General features: G+C 33.8%; 1 protein-coding gene across 1 annotated transcript; it reads right to left on the reverse strand.

Moving 5' to 3' along the window:
* Positions 1-185: 185 nt before the first annotated feature.
* Positions 186-8844, reverse strand: LOC128986842 (zinc finger protein 512B-like). Its single transcript, XM_054407398.1, has 3 exons — positions 8787-8844; positions 1221-1553; positions 186-721 (listed from the first exon to the last, which is right to left on the reverse strand). The coding sequence occupies exons 1-3, from the start codon at positions 8796-8798 to the stop codon at positions 383-385; spliced, it is 684 nt and encodes a 227-aa protein (XP_054263373.1). The 5' UTR covers positions 8799-8844; the 3' UTR covers positions 186-382.
* Positions 8845-19107: the final 10263 nt, after the last annotated feature.

A 19107-nucleotide genomic window follows, 5' to 3' on the forward strand; every position in this document is an offset into this window, starting at 1 on the left:
AGCAAGAATGAATAGATTGGTTAAGTCGGTAACAATCAGCAACCGTTGTTAACAGTTACAACGACAAAGTTCGTCTACGGGTTACTTTTGAACAGTTCCAGGAACAGTTACAAGCCAAGTGGTAACTGTGTTCCCAACTACTCAGCTATGTTGTCAAGTTAGGAGGGTTAAGTAATCAAAACCAATTAGGAAAAGTAACTTATCACTTTATTACTATATTACAGGTACAAAAGTCTATAATAACAGGTATAAATACAAGACATTGGTAGAGGTACCGTTGTAAACTGTTACATCGGCAAAGTTCGCCCGAGGTACAGGTTACTTTGGAACAGTTCCAGAGAAGTAACAGTTCCTGGAAGGAACGGCTGGAACAGTTTCAAGTTTAGTGGTAGCTGTGTTCCCAGCCTCCATAGCTTCCGTAACCTCCGTAGCTTCCGTAGCTGTCATAGTCTCCGTGGTAGCTGTGGTCGCTGATGTAGACGGGTTTCTTGACCACGATGGGCTGAGGGTAGGGAACAGCGACGGGCTTGTGTACATAAACGGGGTAGGGCTTGGGAACGGCGTATGGCACTGGGTGTGCAACAGGTACCTTGACTGGAACCTTCACGGGGTAAGGCACTGGCTTCTCGACGGGGTATGGCACGGGCTTCTCTACTGTGACGGGGTAGGGCTTGGGTACGTGGACGGGGTAGGGGCGGTCGACGGGGACTGCGACGGGAACCTGGTGACAAAAATGTATGTAAGATTAGTCAAAAATTCTTAAGTGTAAAAAGTAATAAAAGAAAAATTTTTTGTTCATAACTGAATATAGTGTTTTACATTACTTTTAGGAGGCAACTAAGTGACTACGAACAACGTTAACTTATTTCAACCGTCAAAATATTCATGATGATGAAAAGAGTAAATGTTCACTATAGTTATCTTCTATGCATAAAGTTTAATTTGTTTGGCGTCCAAGGGTCTAGTAGTTACGTAAAAGTACAACCATTGGTCTCATAGGAACGTTGGGTGCTACACACTTATAGTGTTTATTATGAAACCTATCTCCCGACTTCTCGTTTAACTGGGAACTGGCTAATGGTTTAGGCCCGGCAAATATCTCAGGTAGACGGATGGCCAGGAGACAGGTTCAACCATACAAACTATAAGTTTTTGGTAACAAACTAAATTCTGTTGCTACCTTCATATATAACTACGGCGGATTGCATTAATATCAATACCTTGACGGGGTAAGGCACGTGCTTCTCTACTTCCACTGGGTAAGGCACTGGATGAGCCACAGGCACTTCCTTGGTGATAGTGACGGCCTTAACATGGCCAACGTCGTAGCTGGAGAGTCCACCGTATCCACCAAGACCGTAGCTTCCGTATCCGTAGCTGCCTAGACCGTATCCGTCGTACGAGTCCAGGCCGTACCCGCCATATCCGTAGCCGAGGCCGAAAAGCCCACGCTTTCCTTGCTTCTTGTCTTCGGCAGGCTTGGCATCAGACGCTGCAGCCTTGCTGTCTTCGGCTGCTGCGAGAGCTAGCAGTGCAACCAGCACGGGAGCGAACTGCAATAGAAAATATAATTAGGGGGAAAAATACTAAAGGAAATATAGAAGCTTTTGGGTCAAATGCCGTGGTCCGATCGTGTAGTTTCAATGGGTGATGTGTTCATTGGCTGTTCGTTTTTGTTATAGGACATTGTTCTCTTCAGATTTGGATAGGTCAAACGTTTAGAACTGCGTGAATAAGGCATTTAGTATTATAATTATGTGACGTGTGTTAAGTTTTAGTGGTTCTCAGACTGAGGTGTGTATGCTTAACAAGTAATGAGCTACTTAAAAGAAGGATTAGCTTGTAAGAGCAGTAGAAACAGAAACACTAATAGAAAAACGCCAAAACAGAAACAGAGATAGTGTTTAGAGAAAGTAATTATTTTGGCAAAATAAATATCTATTAGATGGGAAGAAATAGAAGCACATAAAATAAAAAATAGTATAAATGGTTATAGAGAAAATCATAAGTAAAATTTGACGAAATATAGCTAGGGGCATGACTTGGAAGATAAGTAGAAATAAAAACAAAAATTGATAATAAAACTAAGGAAAAAAGGAATATTTGTTAATATTCTGGGAAATTAAATATTTTGAACAATAATAAAACTACCTATTCTTGGGAAGCAACCTTTAAAGAGAAGTAGAAACAGAAATTCAAATAAAATCAAACACTAAACAGAAACTGAGTCTGTTTCGGTAAGCTGTGAGTTCATATTGTGCCAAGATTATACTCGTATCAAGGGGTCAATGCCAAGTACATACTACATGTAGGTGAATGACTCTTTGCTGGCTCAGCTCCAATGTATTTCCATTGTTTATGTTCAAACCGTCATTAGGGCAATACCTACATACATACTTCACGTTTAGAAATTAAAATATCTTAGTATTACACTCTTATAGAATAGGTTTCCAATATAATTAAAATACGATTTATTTTACAAACAATAGATTAATGTGTGTTTACATATGTAAATGGCATACAATTCAAAATATAAATATAAAGGATATATTGATTAAATCAACTGGTTTTACGTCAAAGTTGGGTTTCCTATTTTCATATGTACGGTAGTCTAAATTTAGATGAGCTAAATTTTACCATTTGGATAAATATACAAATAGAAAAAGAGGGTGGCTTTTTGTTATAAAAGGAGTCCAAGAGCTATAAAATCAATTGTTAAAATGTTTAAGGACAAATAATAAATGTGTAGGCACAATAAAACTATAGTACAAAGGTGTAAAATATTTTGTAAGATTTCTTAGCCAAACGCAAATAAATGAAAATATAATGAGGTCATTTAAATCAAAATCACTCGTATTTTCAAAAATCAATTAAAGTTTTGAGTCAATACAATGCAGTAGAATACGTATAGTGTTACGGAATATTATTCGGAAAAGTTTTATCAGATATTTCAAAAGTTCACAACATTAATTTGAAGTTCATAGTAAATAAAATAAGTATTAAAATATAATAACAAATTTCAAAATAGTTAACTTCCAAATCAAATACATCTTGAATGCACAGTTTGTTTATGAGATTATTCTTTTGTTGTGAAATATTCCTCTTAACTTTGCAACCTCTGTTGTAGTGATGGGAAATGGGCGTCCCGCTTCCCATAAACTCTTACTTAAGAGGTATCCAATACCTTGACAGAACAATACCATCATTACACCACAGTGTTGTATGGGATTGTAGTTGGGGATATTACTGGTATTGCGTTATAGCTGTAAACTTTTATGAGGATACTTAAATTTTTTATAGTAAGTAACCATTTAAATTACAGAACCTTTAACATATTTTGTTAACATATTTTTTAGTACATTTGGAAATAATTTTTGTTTTATTTTTTTCTGTTCAATAAGAGCAATAAATAAATTTAAGCATTTATCAAAATACTCTTACCTAACAAGGTTATCCGTTTACGGTTTAAATTTATGCAAACTGTGAACAACATAAACGATTATCTATTCCCATTGCGTGGTTTTTCAAAAGTTCGTGTAAATAATTTGAGTTTTTCTGTTTGCATAGTATTAGAAATTGCATCATTTGCAGTTAAAAATATATCACATCTTGTTAACCACATTTTCTGTGGTACTTTTTGGAAACACAGTTTAAAATTAATGAAACACTTTTTTGACAACCTATAGTGGTATGAAAACTATAAAATTTTATTTAAACTTTTATAATTGAACTATGAATTAATTAGAGGATGTACATTTTAACAATAATCGGACCCAAATTTGCAACTTAAACTTCCAAAGTTTCAGCTAATATTACATAAAGTATATATTTTGGAAATGGATAACTTCGAATGAAAAAGAGAATTAATAGCGACAGCTTTGCTTTAAGCACTTTTGGAAAATCTGACACTCACAGTTATTTGTTTATGTTGCACTATAATATGTTTAAAAAATGTAAAATGTAAGTAAGTTTAAAAAAGTATAGACTACAAAGGTTTGGCACGACATCAAGTAAAATTGGGAGTAAAATACGAATACAGTTGTTTAACACGATTACAATGATTCAGAAGAAATTATATCTTCTAAGAGAAACAATGGGCTTTGGAAGTATATCTTCCATGGCTAGCGAATGACAGAAAATGAAAACTACATCACGATTAGGTATCAATTAAAAAATACATTGAAGTTTGCACTATTCCTACTCTTTAACTACCTCCCTGCCACCTAGAAACCTACACTTTCAAACCTACTTCAAAACTGCGTCCATTGCATCAGTCTATATTTAACCTCTATTAAAAACCTGTCGGACTTCCTATACAAAGCAGGAAATACTGCGTTGCATGTAGACCTGAGAGCAGGTTACGTACAAATTGAGCAATACATTCATTATTAATGTCCAGTGAGCTGCATTCCCTATGCTGGGTCAATATTACCATATGTATACCGGTCACTGCTGGTAATGGTAATAGTAATGGTACTAGTGAACGGCATGGATAAGATTGCTACACTTCTGAGGCTATTACGTTGGAAGGATATGGGGTCTTTGGGAATCTGCTTTCGGAAGGAATAATTATTGGCGTAAATGTTATACAATTAGCATAACCATACCAGTCACATTGGTAATGGTAGTAATAGTAGTATTCGAGGAACGGCTATTGGGATAAGATTGCTGTGTTGTATTACTTTTGAGTACTTTGCGATCGATAAAGATATGGGATCTTTGAGAATTTGCTTTTGGAAGAAATAATTGGCATAAATGTTATAAAATAACTATATCCATACCAGTAACTTTGGTAATGGTAAAACTAGCGACCTAACGGCTCTGGATAAGAATGTTGTGTAACATTACTTTTCAGGGCTTTGCGATGTATAAAGATATGGGGTTATCTTTGGTGCTTTTGGAGGAATACATAACAATAAATAATCCGTTAGTATCAGTGTTACTGTATCAATAACGGTTACTAGTGGTAATCATAATTGTGGTACTGGACAAGGGAATAGCTTGTATGATAACATTTATGTGATACGATACTAGGGGTTCGCAATCGATAGAAACGTGGTTATCTTTGAGAATGTGTTTTTAGAGGAATCCCTAACATTACATTCGCTAAAGACATAGAACATTACATAGGAAATAAAGAAGCTTAATAGTGCAATTATGGTTTCGAAATGTTAACTATGTGTGTAAAACCAGTAGGCCATAAAAATCTACGATTTAACATTATCGTATTTTAAACTCCTTAAGAAAGGTTATTACAGGACATTGCCTATCTACTATTAAATTACAAGTATATTACGTGTTTCGTATTAATCTTAAGTGTTGGTGTAATGGTATTTCTAAACCATTGAAACGCATGGTATATGGGATCAAATTGGGGGTTTCACACTGTATCGAGGATAGGCATTTAGATTTTTAAAATACGGGGAGCAAGCTGGTTTAGTAATAGAGCGCAAGACTTCCTACCTAAGGTCCCGGGTTTAATTCCCGCCAAATCACGAATGAATTTTCTTTGTGATAATGCAGCAAACCATTAGTTTTAGCCTAAATTATTGTGAAAAACTTACCCGGTCTTGAGCCTAGCATTCTAGGACAACAAAAAATTTGGAAATAATTATTGTGAGGAATTCTAACGTTCATTTTAGTGAGTTGACGTACATAAAATAGTATTTTGTACGTTATGTTTAATTGGGCGTACCCGTATAGTGATTGCCATGTGCCTGAGTTTTAGTGTTCCTACACCACAAGGACTATATAGAGATCCAAGGCCATATGAATTGAATTGTATTGGGGGGGGGGGGGTAAAATGCATTACGAATCTTTGTTACTGACTAAGATCAGCTGTTTATACACCCAGTACCATTTAGCTGGGTACAATACCATCCAAAAGCTACTAAAGGATGGAACACACAAGAACACACATGAAATAAAATAAATTTTATAAGATCCTAAAACACTTTCACTACAAGGTCAAGCTAACCTGATTCAATGTCCTTCGATGCAACTGCATTATTTAACATAAACAGTCCAAGCGTGAATGAATGAGAACATGTCGAGTTTAACGAGTTGAGGCCGTGCTCAGTCGACCGTAATGTATGTAGTGTCGTGTTACCGAGAGCAACAGATCGTAAATCTAGTATACTCCGAACCTTGGAACACATATCCTAAAAGGGCAGAGTTACTGTTCTATTTAGCCTTCATACTTGTAACAAGAGGTGCACTTATTAACGCTTTTGTTACAAAAAAGTAGACACTGGCAAGGAACTCCAAGGACCGTATGGGCAAGTCTAAGAGCAACCGTTACAATTTACCGTTACTAAATAGGAACTACGTATGTATTCTCCTAATAGACTTATCAAACTTATGTAAATTGCAAGGCAAATTTAATATACAGATAATGACAGTTTCTGTACATTCCTATGTGCGATATGATTACTTCTGGTTTAATCGAAAAACTAATAACTTTACGCATGATTGAACTAGCGACCTACTAATTGCCTGCTGCACTATATCTTATATGCAAAAATACAATAAGACAAATGATGAGTTGAGATTGCGCACACATCATTGAAAGCTTCAATATGTTATTAAAAATATGAAAGATAAGGCTATAAGTGTAAATTTTGGGAACACATTTAATCTCTCAGCAGAACTAAGTAAACTTATACCACTGATACCTGGTTTATACTATAAACATGTTACTGTACTGTAAGTAATAGTAACATTGACATCTGTTTTTCATTGCAGAGTAATCAGAATTTTCAGGTAGTGGGTTAAAAAATATTTATTTAAAAATCAGAAATTACTATTTTCAATATTGAATTCACGGTTATACTTTTGCAGTCACACCTGAATTCGCGATCATACATACGGAGTTAAATCTAAATAAGCAGCTATACCTAAGCACACAGTTATGGATAAATACGTGGTCATACCTAAATGCACAGTTATACCTAAAACGTATTAACATGTATTCAAAGTCATACCTAAATTTTACAGCAGAGTTATCGCATTTACTTTCACATTCTCAAGTACAAAGACATAATAAGCACGGGCGTACAAGTGGGTGGTTATGACAATAAGTTAGGATGCGCGGCTCATATTTCCTAACATCGGAAGTAATAACCTAAGCACTCGGAACCGAGTGGTCATCTTGTGGGGGAAAGTTGGCAGCAGTGACGTGGTGAGTATGGTAATGGTAATATGGTGGTAATGGTAATCAATAATCCTCTAATGGAATTACCAAATTTTTTAACCAGATTAGAGTAATGGAAACAGCAGGAGATTGAGTGTATATTTAACAGGGGCTTGGTTGATGATTGTAAATATTGTACAGTTTTTAGGGAATTCCTTGCTTGTCCATTGATAATTGATTTTAAGTAGACAGAAATGTGTTTAAACTAACATTTACTTAGATATTTAAGGCTTAACAATACTTAAGTGGTATGTATCCATAGTATGTTTTTAAATTGCAAATATATTTATTTATTATTTGTTTCATACTTTGTTTAATTTGGTTTATTAGTGGTGTAATATTAAGGTGTTATTTTGTTTAAAACAGTTAATATATTCATTAAATTATTACAAAAAGTTTAAAAAGTTTATCCTATTAAATGAGGTTAAATTAAACATCAAAGGTTTTGCATCACTAGAGACATTCAAAACACCTTTTGGAATACATATTATAAAAAAAAAAAAAACACAGCGCGTATTTCTTAGCACAAGTGACTGCATAGTTGATAATAATTGTATATCAAGACAAAATAGTCTCATTACTGTATTGTTTGTTTTTTTTTTAGTTTAGATAACAAATGATTTGTCGAATCAAATCCAAACAATGCTTTTATAACTTATAGTTAAAGTTTACATGTAATATTTTTTTAAACGTAATTTATGAAACATGGTATCTGCATTTCTTGTTAAACTCTTTGTCCGTAATATTTAAACACTTTTTATTAATTCTGTCGAAATAAGTGATGGCACTACCAACATTGAAACACTAACCGGTGTAATAAATTAAGTTTACATTTTATTAGTTTTATTGACACACGGTTGATTAAAAAACCCCTACACAAAGTTTTATAAGGCGAACTGTATAGAATTTCATTGGGTACCTATTTAAAAATATCAGTCACTGTTAGCAAGCTCCAGTCATTATTTTACTTCTCCTGTTTAGATGTTTTATTATTTTTGAACTAATAATGTTATTTTTTTTTAATTTTCGTGGTTTTAGATACAACAGTTTGTAATAATGGACATTATTAGACACACAATTAATGTATATGTAATTATCAATACTATTAACTTGTAACTTTAGAATAAAGTAAAACCACTTGTTATACAGCAGACTGTATAAGAATTAATTATCTAAAATATGTTAATCACCTTTTCAAACGGCACAGGAAATTATTAACTTTATAAAGCTAGATGATTATTTAACAATTAAATTTTATATGCGATCAATCCTATTAGATTTTTAACATTTATTTTAAGCATGGAGAAAAATTCTGGTAAAAATATGTAAGCCCTGTGTTTTTACAAAATCATCGACTGAATGAAAAAAAAAAACTGACAACTCAATTGTTTACGTAAAAGAAATAAAATTATAACTTCGAAAACACAAGGATGTCCTAAACTAAGATTTGTATGTTTATCTACTATAATAAATCTATAAATTGCATTAACACCGATCCCCGTACAATAAAAATATAAATAAACAATTTTAAAGTCACAATCTTAACCTAAACTCACTGTGAGCACAGAACACAAACACATCACAAAATCTGTACCTTTGAGACCATGGTGTGGTGAATGACTTGATCCTGCAAGGGGCCACCACTTTATATAGTACAAGACAGGAAAGGCGCAGTGTGTGAAGGCAGTGGCGTTGCGTCACGGGGGTGGGGGGAGGACTTTGTCTTATCACATAATTAATTCTTTGAGAAAAATTGGCAATCTATGAGACGATTTCTCCACCGGTCATCCTGGCAGATTTACTGCGACAGTTGAATTTGGTCAAGAGTTCCGTAATGGTGTTTGGAGAGCGATTTGTGAGATGGACCTTTTTGTCTCATCTTTATTGTTTGTGTTTGCAATAGTGGCATGTAATTTTCTTCACTTTCTTCCTCTAAACATAGTATATTGATCAGATATTTTTTAGTTAAAATTTCGAGTGGGTTTTGGTGGTAATATCAGTTTTGGGTCCTCATGAACACAAAATAGTGGGATTTAAAAAATATAATATATATTTTTATATAGTTTATACATTAGTCATGCATACTTGAACGGAAACCAGTATGACCCATATACACATAAACAAAAGACGACACTGGCCCAAACCTTATACTAATTACATTAAAATATGGCTTGTACTCATTTAAACTATTATAGAATAAAAATATTTAATTTTTGGCCAATGACATCATTTGTTTGTCTTTATGATACATAACGTCTCTGTTGTAAAATTTAAGGTAACAATTAATTGAGTTATGAATTGGAACGTGTGATTAACTTCAGAAAAATTCATAGCAAAAATATTTTGAGATGTATTATTTTTATATTTTCTTGTTATAAATCCAGAGGGAACATTCGGTTTAGTACCAATTGGTGTAAGAGCTTAGAATTTCTTAAAATTAGGGGGTTACATTTTTTGTTAAGCCCCCTAACAATTGTTTTCATAGGTTAACATTTGGATATATTTTGTGATGATACTTTTGGGTAGAGCAGTCTTCAAATTATAATACTGTAAACCGTTTGAAGACATTTTTGTTTGAATATGATATGGAATACACTGTCATTAGTTTTACTATTGTAATAAGGATAATTTAAACATATTTTTACCATTTAAAAAATGTTACTTTTTGCGATAGTTGTAAGTTTGACGAAACTGAAGCAGTTGTAACATTAAAAAAGCTACTCCCCCATAAGAAAATTTGTTGAAATAGGCTTTTGCAACGGTTTGAATACAAAAAGAATACGGGAACAAATCTATACAGAATATGAATAAATAGACTAATCTAACAAAACAAATTTAATAGGCTACAAACTTTTTAATGAGTTAAATGAATAATTAAAGATATATCTTCTAGAAATCTATACACTGTATCTATTAGCTAATTTTACACTAGGAAATTTATTTAAATATAGTAATCCACACATAACATATTGAAGGAAATTTCTTTTTCAGAACTAAGTTGGGCAACAGAAGCTCGTTGGAAGATTTGAAAGTTTACGTCCGCCATTCATCCGAATTAAAATTCCTCAGGGTCCATAACTTAGCTGGACAAGATATTTGCACAAGTCCAGCACCCAATAAACGAATGATGGAGAACTTATTTGCATACTAGGTTTGGAACAGAACTGAGTGTGAGGAGAATCACTATCGCGGAGCTTTATTTTTCACTTGACGTTAAAATATTTGTTTAACCCTAAAAAAAAACAGCTGTTTTCAATACATATGTCGCAAGACTCAAGTATTTCTTTTATTCTCAGAGGTAAAAATAATCAGCTGGAGGTGAAGACATCACCTGTGCATTTAATTATTGAAAAAATCTCCTGCTAGTTTTTTTAGTATTGTATATTTAAAGAAAATCTAAAAACGACAATTTCAACTCCTTCAGAGATTATGTTACGGCACTAACGAGAGTACTCAAATCGAACCCGCTGCAAAAACCGTGAAAGAAACCGATTTATGGGTTTGCATAAGCCAAATAATTACAACCTGCGAAAAGTAACGCACAAGCATAAAGTACGTTGACTCTGCTCCCGGCGAATTCGAAGGCGGAGATTAGAAAAAGAATGCGGACAAAGAAGTAGTCACGAAGGTCGTGATTCATTTGATCTAGATAATTAGCATTTTCTAGCAACCTGAAGCCACTGACTAGCTTGTTGTTTAGTAGTAGTTTTTCACACTCAAAAATGCAGTGTGGACTTTGAATCGGTTAATAATAGTTTGGTTTTGATCTATTTTTCGTTCTGGCTATGCTCAAACTAACTTTCTCTTTCATATGTCAGCCAGTATTTCTATTATCTGCAAAGGGGTTGTCTAAACGTTTTTGTTTCAAACAAATCGTACATAAAATTTGCACTTAACGTACGTTAAAAGAGTATTTTGCGATAAAATTGGTTTTGCACACTGTTTCGATGCTTAAGAGTGGTTAGGGTGGACTGGTACTAACGAAATTTGATTTAAGTATATTGAAATTTATTTAAATGCCATTTTAAGATCATAATTTTATTGTTAAGTGCTCAAAAATACTGTTAAAATAGGATAGAAAGTGAATTTCTTTAACAAAATCGTGGACTGACTTAAAATTTGACGACTTAAGTAGTACAGTAACACTAAAATTTAGGTGTACTACACGTCCGTATTTGCTGAGTGCAAGTTTTGAATAATAGTAACACTTACTAAAGGTTAACAAATTGTAAACATCTTGACAAATTTTCAAGTTGATTGAGAACATTTACACTTATTAACTATTTTAATTTGGAGTAAGAAAACAATATAGATTAACCCAAATAAAACATCGGAACAACATTTTTGTAGCAACGTTATTGGTGGATGTTTGCCAATCGGGTGAAAACGATCGAATTCAACGTAATCTTTTAACTTGTTTGCGGAATCACAAAAACTGGGCAAGTGAAAAACTTCTCCACCACATGGCAGACTGAGGAATTGCAAACCCCGAGGGTATGGGTCATTGGGATTGTACTCGGAAAGAGGGGAAGTTTTGGAACACCTAGGGAATTGATTATAAGGTGTTGTATGCTAGAATTGTGTTGTTATTTTAAAAACATACAATAACAAATAGTTGCTTAGATTTTTCTTTTTGTGAGTTTGCATTTACGTTCCATCACATGATGACGGGATCAGGTTCCAAATCCCGAAATGTCGTGGGGATTAAAACCAATATTTTAATATTTTTCTAATTTATAGATGTAATTACCTCTATTTTCCGACTTAAACAAAAAAATTACGAATCCCTTAAAACCCTTCGCAAAATTTTATTTTTCTTGGGTTGGGTTGGTGGATAACAACTTTCTTGTTCATATTAGATGTATGTGGACCTCCGTACTACAGTCTGTATGATGGAGCCTGTCTTCCAACCCTCCGTCTACCTAGGGCTGTCCCGGACCGTAAACTATTGTCCGGTCCCCAGGTAGACCCGATCAGGAGACAGGTTTCATCACACAGACTATAGCAGACTGTTATGGAATATGTTACTTAAGTCTACAATCTCTTAATAAGCTTAAGATATTTTGAAATATCTACAATCGAAACGTAATGAATTTTCTCATGCTCACGTAAACTAAAACAAGATAAATAACGTGTAGGATGTTACCGATACAATTATTGTGCAAGGTGAAAGGAATTGAATGCAATGCACTGAATTACCTCACACGAAGCTATGTCTCTTATGTTAAGTGCTGGACGTTTTCCGTTCTCATAGTTGTGTTTTACAATAGAAAATTAGGAGAATTTGATGGAAGATAAAGATTGTTTTGTGGGGTTTATGCAGAGAACCTATGGTATATTATGAGATGAAAAATATTAGCTTGATTTAAATAGCGATTTAAATTTCAATCGATATTAATATTGATATTCTGTTATGTAGCTTTTAAAATTGTTCTGTAGAGTACTCAGTTTGCTAAGGCGTTTCGGTACCTGGTGTACGTATGACCAGGTATTTTAAACGTACATACTTATTTCTCTATTGATATTCTATCTTCTGATCAGCTTAACCACAGTAAATGACCTCATATAAACCACTATATACCTTGATGTTATATTCCAACATGTCGGTGTATCGAATAAGTATATGACCTCTGTATATTAGACCTCGCTTGGCTAACCACTTCTCTACAATATCTTCTGATATATCCACTAGTTAGCCACATCCACATCCAAGCCAAGGATAGTATTAATTAACATTGCGGTTCGTTGCATTTGTGGTATTGCAGATTAATGAAGGTCAATGGATGACCTTGAGTTTGTGGGATTATAACAAAGGATGGGTTGTGCAACTTACAATTTTTTTCGAATTTTCTATAGGGAATAAGTTGGTTAGACCTAGACCCGGGATTGATATAAATTTCGTTTTGATGTCACCAGTGGCCAAAAACACATTTGGTTTAAACTCATCTTATAATGGAGTTGTATGGAGGTATAATATTTCAAATGGAGTGATGAATTTAAAATTGTCTATGATATAATGAATACAGCTGTAACTGTAATGACGTCACAGAAACCATAAAGGGTATTAAAATAAACGCATGATATTCTGCAACAATTAACAATAGGCAATAACATCAACTAAAAGGTTAGTTGCATAGGTCAAAGTTCCCAATGTTATAAACAATTCGCTAAACACCGTCTAGAGATTCCAGATGTTATCAGTGGCTGAGGTCAAGGACGTTTGTGAGAGTTCACTATTATCACAGACAATGGCACTCTTATCAGTAGCTTCAAGGACATCTTACTTCTCACAGATGTGGTCACTTTCGATTGTCAAACGACGAGAATTCTATCTCTTGAGAAGAGCAAAGTCTTACTTTGTCTCTGTGTCTAGTAAACGTTGTGGAGGAGTAATTAAAATAATCAAATATTGCACTTTAATATAAAGTACTCAAAGTTAAAAACATGTGATACTTCACCAAGAATGATCTGTTCTGAGTAAATTTTAGGAGAAGAAAGGAACTTGTCTCTTAGGCTAGTAACAGTTCTAAATCATGGCTTGAAATAAAGATTATTGCGTGATTTAAATTTAAAATTTCATAGGATAAAATATGGTTCTGATTGGTCAATTAAATAACTTATGCATCACCAAAATGAGTTGGTAGTTTGTTGGTTACACAGTGCAATTTGAGAGATTATTAAATATTTTGTTCACCAGTCCCAAATCCTTTTGTTTTCAAATGATATTTAATGGACATGGACGACTTTTTTGTTCTTAACCTTGTATGGCCTCCTGTACATTAATTATTTTTAAAATAAATATTAAATGTCTAAATACTTAAGGATTGTATATTATTTCGTTTTCTTATGACTCGATTAATCATTTTTCATTTTAATATCACAGATTGGATTAAGGAGAACACTATTTAAAACAAAAACAAACATAAATTTCCATAGAATCAGGACAGGATTAAACTTGATGGTGTTCCCTTTTGTTCTCTGAACTCTAATGCAAACTTTAATAAATTTTTTATTTCACTAATCCAAATATGTTAATCATTAGAAATACAGTTAGTTTTCTGTCCACAAATAAAACAAAACAGAAAAATTGTGCTACTTGTCCTTTTTACTCCGTCATCATATTTTGCATAAATAATTAAATTTTTATTTTTAAATAAATCATTTATTATAATCTCTTTCCTCCCTGATTCTTAACTAACGTGCAGTTAGCTTCTAAATTAAGTACAATTAAATATATCTCCTAAAGCAGATTTTTTAAATAAAAAATCTTAACCGTGACCTGGTACTCATCCATTCTGTTTGCTGAACACGTCCATCAGAGGTATGAACTAAGAGTCTAAACAGTGGATAGAAATTATGATAGTTGTATGATCCATGCCGCCTGGTTATTGAGATTGACAACAATTATTTTGTAGGGGAAGGAATGTAGATCAAGGTTAATCATTCCATGAACATCTGCTAAAGAGATCAATCAACAAGTGAACTGAATTAGACGGATTTAACCTTATTTTTGATCAAATATTTGCTGCCTCTTTTAGGGGTTGAGATTTTATGAGCATGCAGGTAAAAATATTTACACAATTTTTAATCAAATCAATTTGTTGCATTCCAGGATTTTTTTTCGTCTTTGAGAACAGTACATAGAATAATACCATCGCCGACTAAGCGAAATTCCATTTGTTTGAATCGATTTTCAATTAAATTTAAGTAACATTAGGTTTAAAAAGTACCTAGGTGTGCTGCTACAAGGAAACTAATAGAGTGTGTTTTTAATAAAATATTAAAAGCTTAGTAGAAGATAAATAAATTTGCCAGTTCGATCAAGATATATCCATAAACAAACAAACTACAACTTTTTACGATATTCTCCTAGGCCTTAGGATCAACAGTAGTTTAAGAGCTGTACATAGAATATTTAAACTGCATTGTATCTGTACAATTTAGTTAAGGTAAAAGTGTTCGTCTGATAATCAAATAAATGGTATCAGCGATATGACACCTCCCATAAGCTTATCAACAACCTTTATCATGGGTAAGCGGTGGGAGTAACTATGATAATTTTATAGGAAGAATATCACAAAAGTTGCAATAACTTTTGAACCGCAATTGTTAAGGTGATGAGGGTTGCATTATTTTGTTTAGAATTATATGGACCATAACACATTAATTTTTATTGAAGCAGGATTTTTTGTAATTTTATGGGAGTTTTTGATGGGAAAATAACGTAAGTTACAATAACTTTTGAACTGTAATTTCAAAACTAAGTCCAACTGGCTTTGAATAATTCATACCGGTTAAAAAGAATCACCAGAAAAAAAGAATCAGATTTGTAACATCAGTGGTTGTGAACTACCAAAATCTAACATATAACATAAACAGTCATATTGAGGATGTATAATTACGATAGAAAATCGATAGCACTTTCTTATCAGAGGACCCTCCTAAAATTTTCGAGACATATCTTACCGTCAATTAAACAGATGGGGAATGAGAAACCAGCAACCATAACATTTCACAAGAAGGTGCGTGCGTATGTGTGCGTGCGTGTGTGTGTGTGTGTGTGTGTGTGTGGATGGTTGTGCGTGTGAACTCAAGCTCATTGTTACCAATTACTGTAGATTTCCACACTAGGAAATGTCGCAAGGATCAAAAACTTTGTAACCGACAAAGGAAAAGTCACGCATGCATGTCTATTCAAGGTCGCGTAGAAAAGAAATTACAAGGACGATATGTGTTAGTTCTTGTCAAATCGTTCACAGAAGATATTATTTTTTTATCTTTGTTTTGCTTTATATAATACACGGGCTAAAAGCCGATATTACATCTTAACTGCTACGTATGTGCTACATATATTTTTCACGTCAAAGGACATGAACGCACCTAACAAGGTTTGGTTTGTATACCGTTATATTATTAAAATGAAATACACGACCCAATATACCAGTTATACTAAAATATACTAATGGAAGCCAAGCAATTTATGTATTCCATCTATTCCAACGAAAGATATATTCACACCATATCACAACAAGTTATTTACTAATAGAGATTATAGGTTATTGTCAGAAAGTCCATGACATCCAATATGATAATGGTAAAATAACAATATGTGTAATATTTATGATTTTAACAACAATAAAGAAAGTAAATTTATTATAAAAACAGTTTATCAAGTTAAAAAGTCAATGTCACTGAAATATGTGTTACTAAAAGGAAAATACATGCAAAATTACCGTTTTTTATATAAAGATGGTGGCCAAACAATTTTTTTTTTCAATAAAATAAATGACGGAGCAATCATTAACTACTCTTTATTATCAAATAGTATTTTGGCGAGTCGATGGCTAAATTGTTAGTGCCACGGACTTCAGGCCCAAGGCAGCAATGTCGTGATCGGTTCCTGGAACCTGCCTTTAACCGTGTATAGTCAATGCTTTAACTCACGGAGTGCCGACATTCTCCTTGCTTTGCTGGATACGTTCCACGCACAGGCGCACAGGCCTCTATGGGAAAGAGGCTGCCAACCTTTTAAAAACAATAAAACATGAATATCACACTAAAATAAAGTTGAATTAAGTTTGTATTTTTTACAGGTTACAAGAGCATTTATTTACACTATGCCACACAAATCCATAACCCACTTCACTTTATATAGTGTTTAACTATTTACAATAAAACAACTAGTCGGGAAAGCGACATCTTTCTCTAGTCCAAGCAACGTTTCTCTTGATTACCAGGGGATACTTAGAATGTCTCACTATATGTACACTCAGCACAAGATAAATTGTATCTCATTAAGCGGAATCTGAAGATTGCCATCGGAAGAAGGAAATTCATTGTTGAGACAAAACAGATAGTGACTTGGCTGTTACGTGAATCCTCCCCACTCTTCTTTGACTTCCGGCTACAATATTCTATATCAAGATAATATTTAATTAAGATTAAGATTATGGGGTTACTAGCAAATCAATAAGCAGAGAATTGGGACAACACATAGTATACAAGCGAGGTTGTGAATTTGATTCTTCTTGTCTTCGTATTGGTCTGATGATGATTGGAGCGAATCAAGCTTCATGGCAATTCTAGTATTCGTGTCTTTTATCACTTTGTAAATGTTTACGAATGGTGGCACCTGCTCGAGAACCGAAGAAATTGTTGCCTCGGATCCAAACGCTTCCAACTAACAGTTAATAGCGTATTTCATAAAAATCATTTTATTTCATTTATCAATTTTACTCATCTGTTTTACTCATCCAAGAACTCATTTCCGTTAAAATCTAATTTACATCATTGTAAATTACCAAGTTAGTAGTAAATTTTTGTAAGCTTTTTTTAGGAAAATCCTATTTCCGGTTATTTTTGTGAATATAATCATCACCTGGTAATAAAGTTCTGAAGGATTTTCATGGCTGGCCTTGCTTTACACTTACAAATAGTGGGTTTCAAAACATTTTATATAAATGAAAATAAACTATCAATGTTTCAACTTTAACCCTCTCCCCACCATCTTCAAAACCTACGAAAAAAATTATGTAATTTTTAACCAAATTGAACGGGGAATATTTTGAACGGTTCAGGATGTTGAATTTTTACATGCACCGTAACAAAAAACAAAAAGAATCTGCTGATCTTCGTGGTATCGTCAGTATCAAAACTGTCACCTCAATCATTCAAACACTCAAGCTTCACTATTCTTCACGCAGTCTGATGTTTCAGAAAATAATCACTCTTTCATTCAACCCTAACTTTTCACTCCTAAACCCTCATCCTGATGTTTCAGCATAAAATAATCCAATCCAAAAAAATACCTAACAAACCCGTATACGCCAACATATCCCAGTGTTTATATAGAACCACTCACTTATGCAACAGTAACGGGACCTGCTATGTGTTCTGCTTTTGCCCAATTGATTGACAGTCTGTTGCCACATCGCAATTACGTTTAATGGATGTCCAGTGGAATCGGAGCAAGGTTCGCGTTTACGGAGGTCCGAGACCCTTGTTTCAGTCCAGTCTAGTCCACTGTCAGACCACGGTCGCATGTTATTTATTGCCACTTTCACACGTCAGGCGATTGTTTAGTGTTTAGTGGTAGTTACCAGGTGGCAATGACATTTGACGGTGAGTGTGCTAGGGGTGTATGGTGACGAGGTGGAAAATGTAGGAAATAATTATTGAAAATGTTTTGAAAATGATTGAATTTGATGTGAAAGGGGTGTTGTATAACGCTAACAGTGTTTAAGCATTTTAAACTGAGGAAAATTGATCAAATCCAGATCCCAGATTCATATTTGAAACATATAAAATTTAAGCTAATTATGTGATGGCTACGTTAATAAAAACGAATTTTAAAGTTACCTTTATTCATCGAGAATCAATTTTATGACATTGCGAAAGTTACTAGTTTTATGTGGTACTACCATGGTTTTGATTAGATGATGACTTAATTTTACGTTTCCTACATTGACTATCTTCTTCAACCTAGATGACCCTAAAAACCCTTAAAAAATAAATTATGGATGTAGCTTCAGTGAGTAATAATCGTGGTCTTCATTCAGTGACCACATTTTAGGGTATAAACTAGAAATGGACAAACTTTTTTCTTCATAATCGGGTAGGTCCTTAGAACTTAACATGTTTAGGTGTAAAGCAGGTGTTTGAGTTTTTATCCATGAAGTTAATTATAGTCTGTTTGATTAAACCTGTTCTCCTTACTCTTCGTCTACCTGGGACGTGCCCGAGTCTTAAACCATTGGCCATTCTAGGTAGACGCAGACGTCAGAAGACAAGTCCCATATTACAGACTATACAGTGCCATAAACCGATTATTTTCTCACATTCCACAATATTACCTCAGCACGCGCCCCTCAACACACTATATATCACATGTTGAAACTATGGGCCTTTCACCCTTT

The sequence above is a fragment of the Macrosteles quadrilineatus genome, unplaced genomic scaffold (assembly GCF_028750875.1).
Source record: "Macrosteles quadrilineatus isolate MER2022 unplaced genomic scaffold, UCM_ALF_1.0 Scaffold_2__2_contigs__length_208266976, whole genome shotgun sequence".
NCBI classification, from domain to species: Eukaryota; Metazoa; Arthropoda; class Insecta; order Hemiptera; family Cicadellidae; genus Macrosteles; species Macrosteles quadrilineatus.

What these genes read in the sequence shown, in the direction of transcription:
- LOC128986842 (XM_054407398.1), bottom strand. An exon ending in ACGTGCCTTACCCCGTCAAG is followed by an intron (nt 722 to 1,220) that starts GTATTGATATTA and finishes TTTTGTCACCAG; the next exon opens with GTTCCCGTCGCAGTCCCCGT.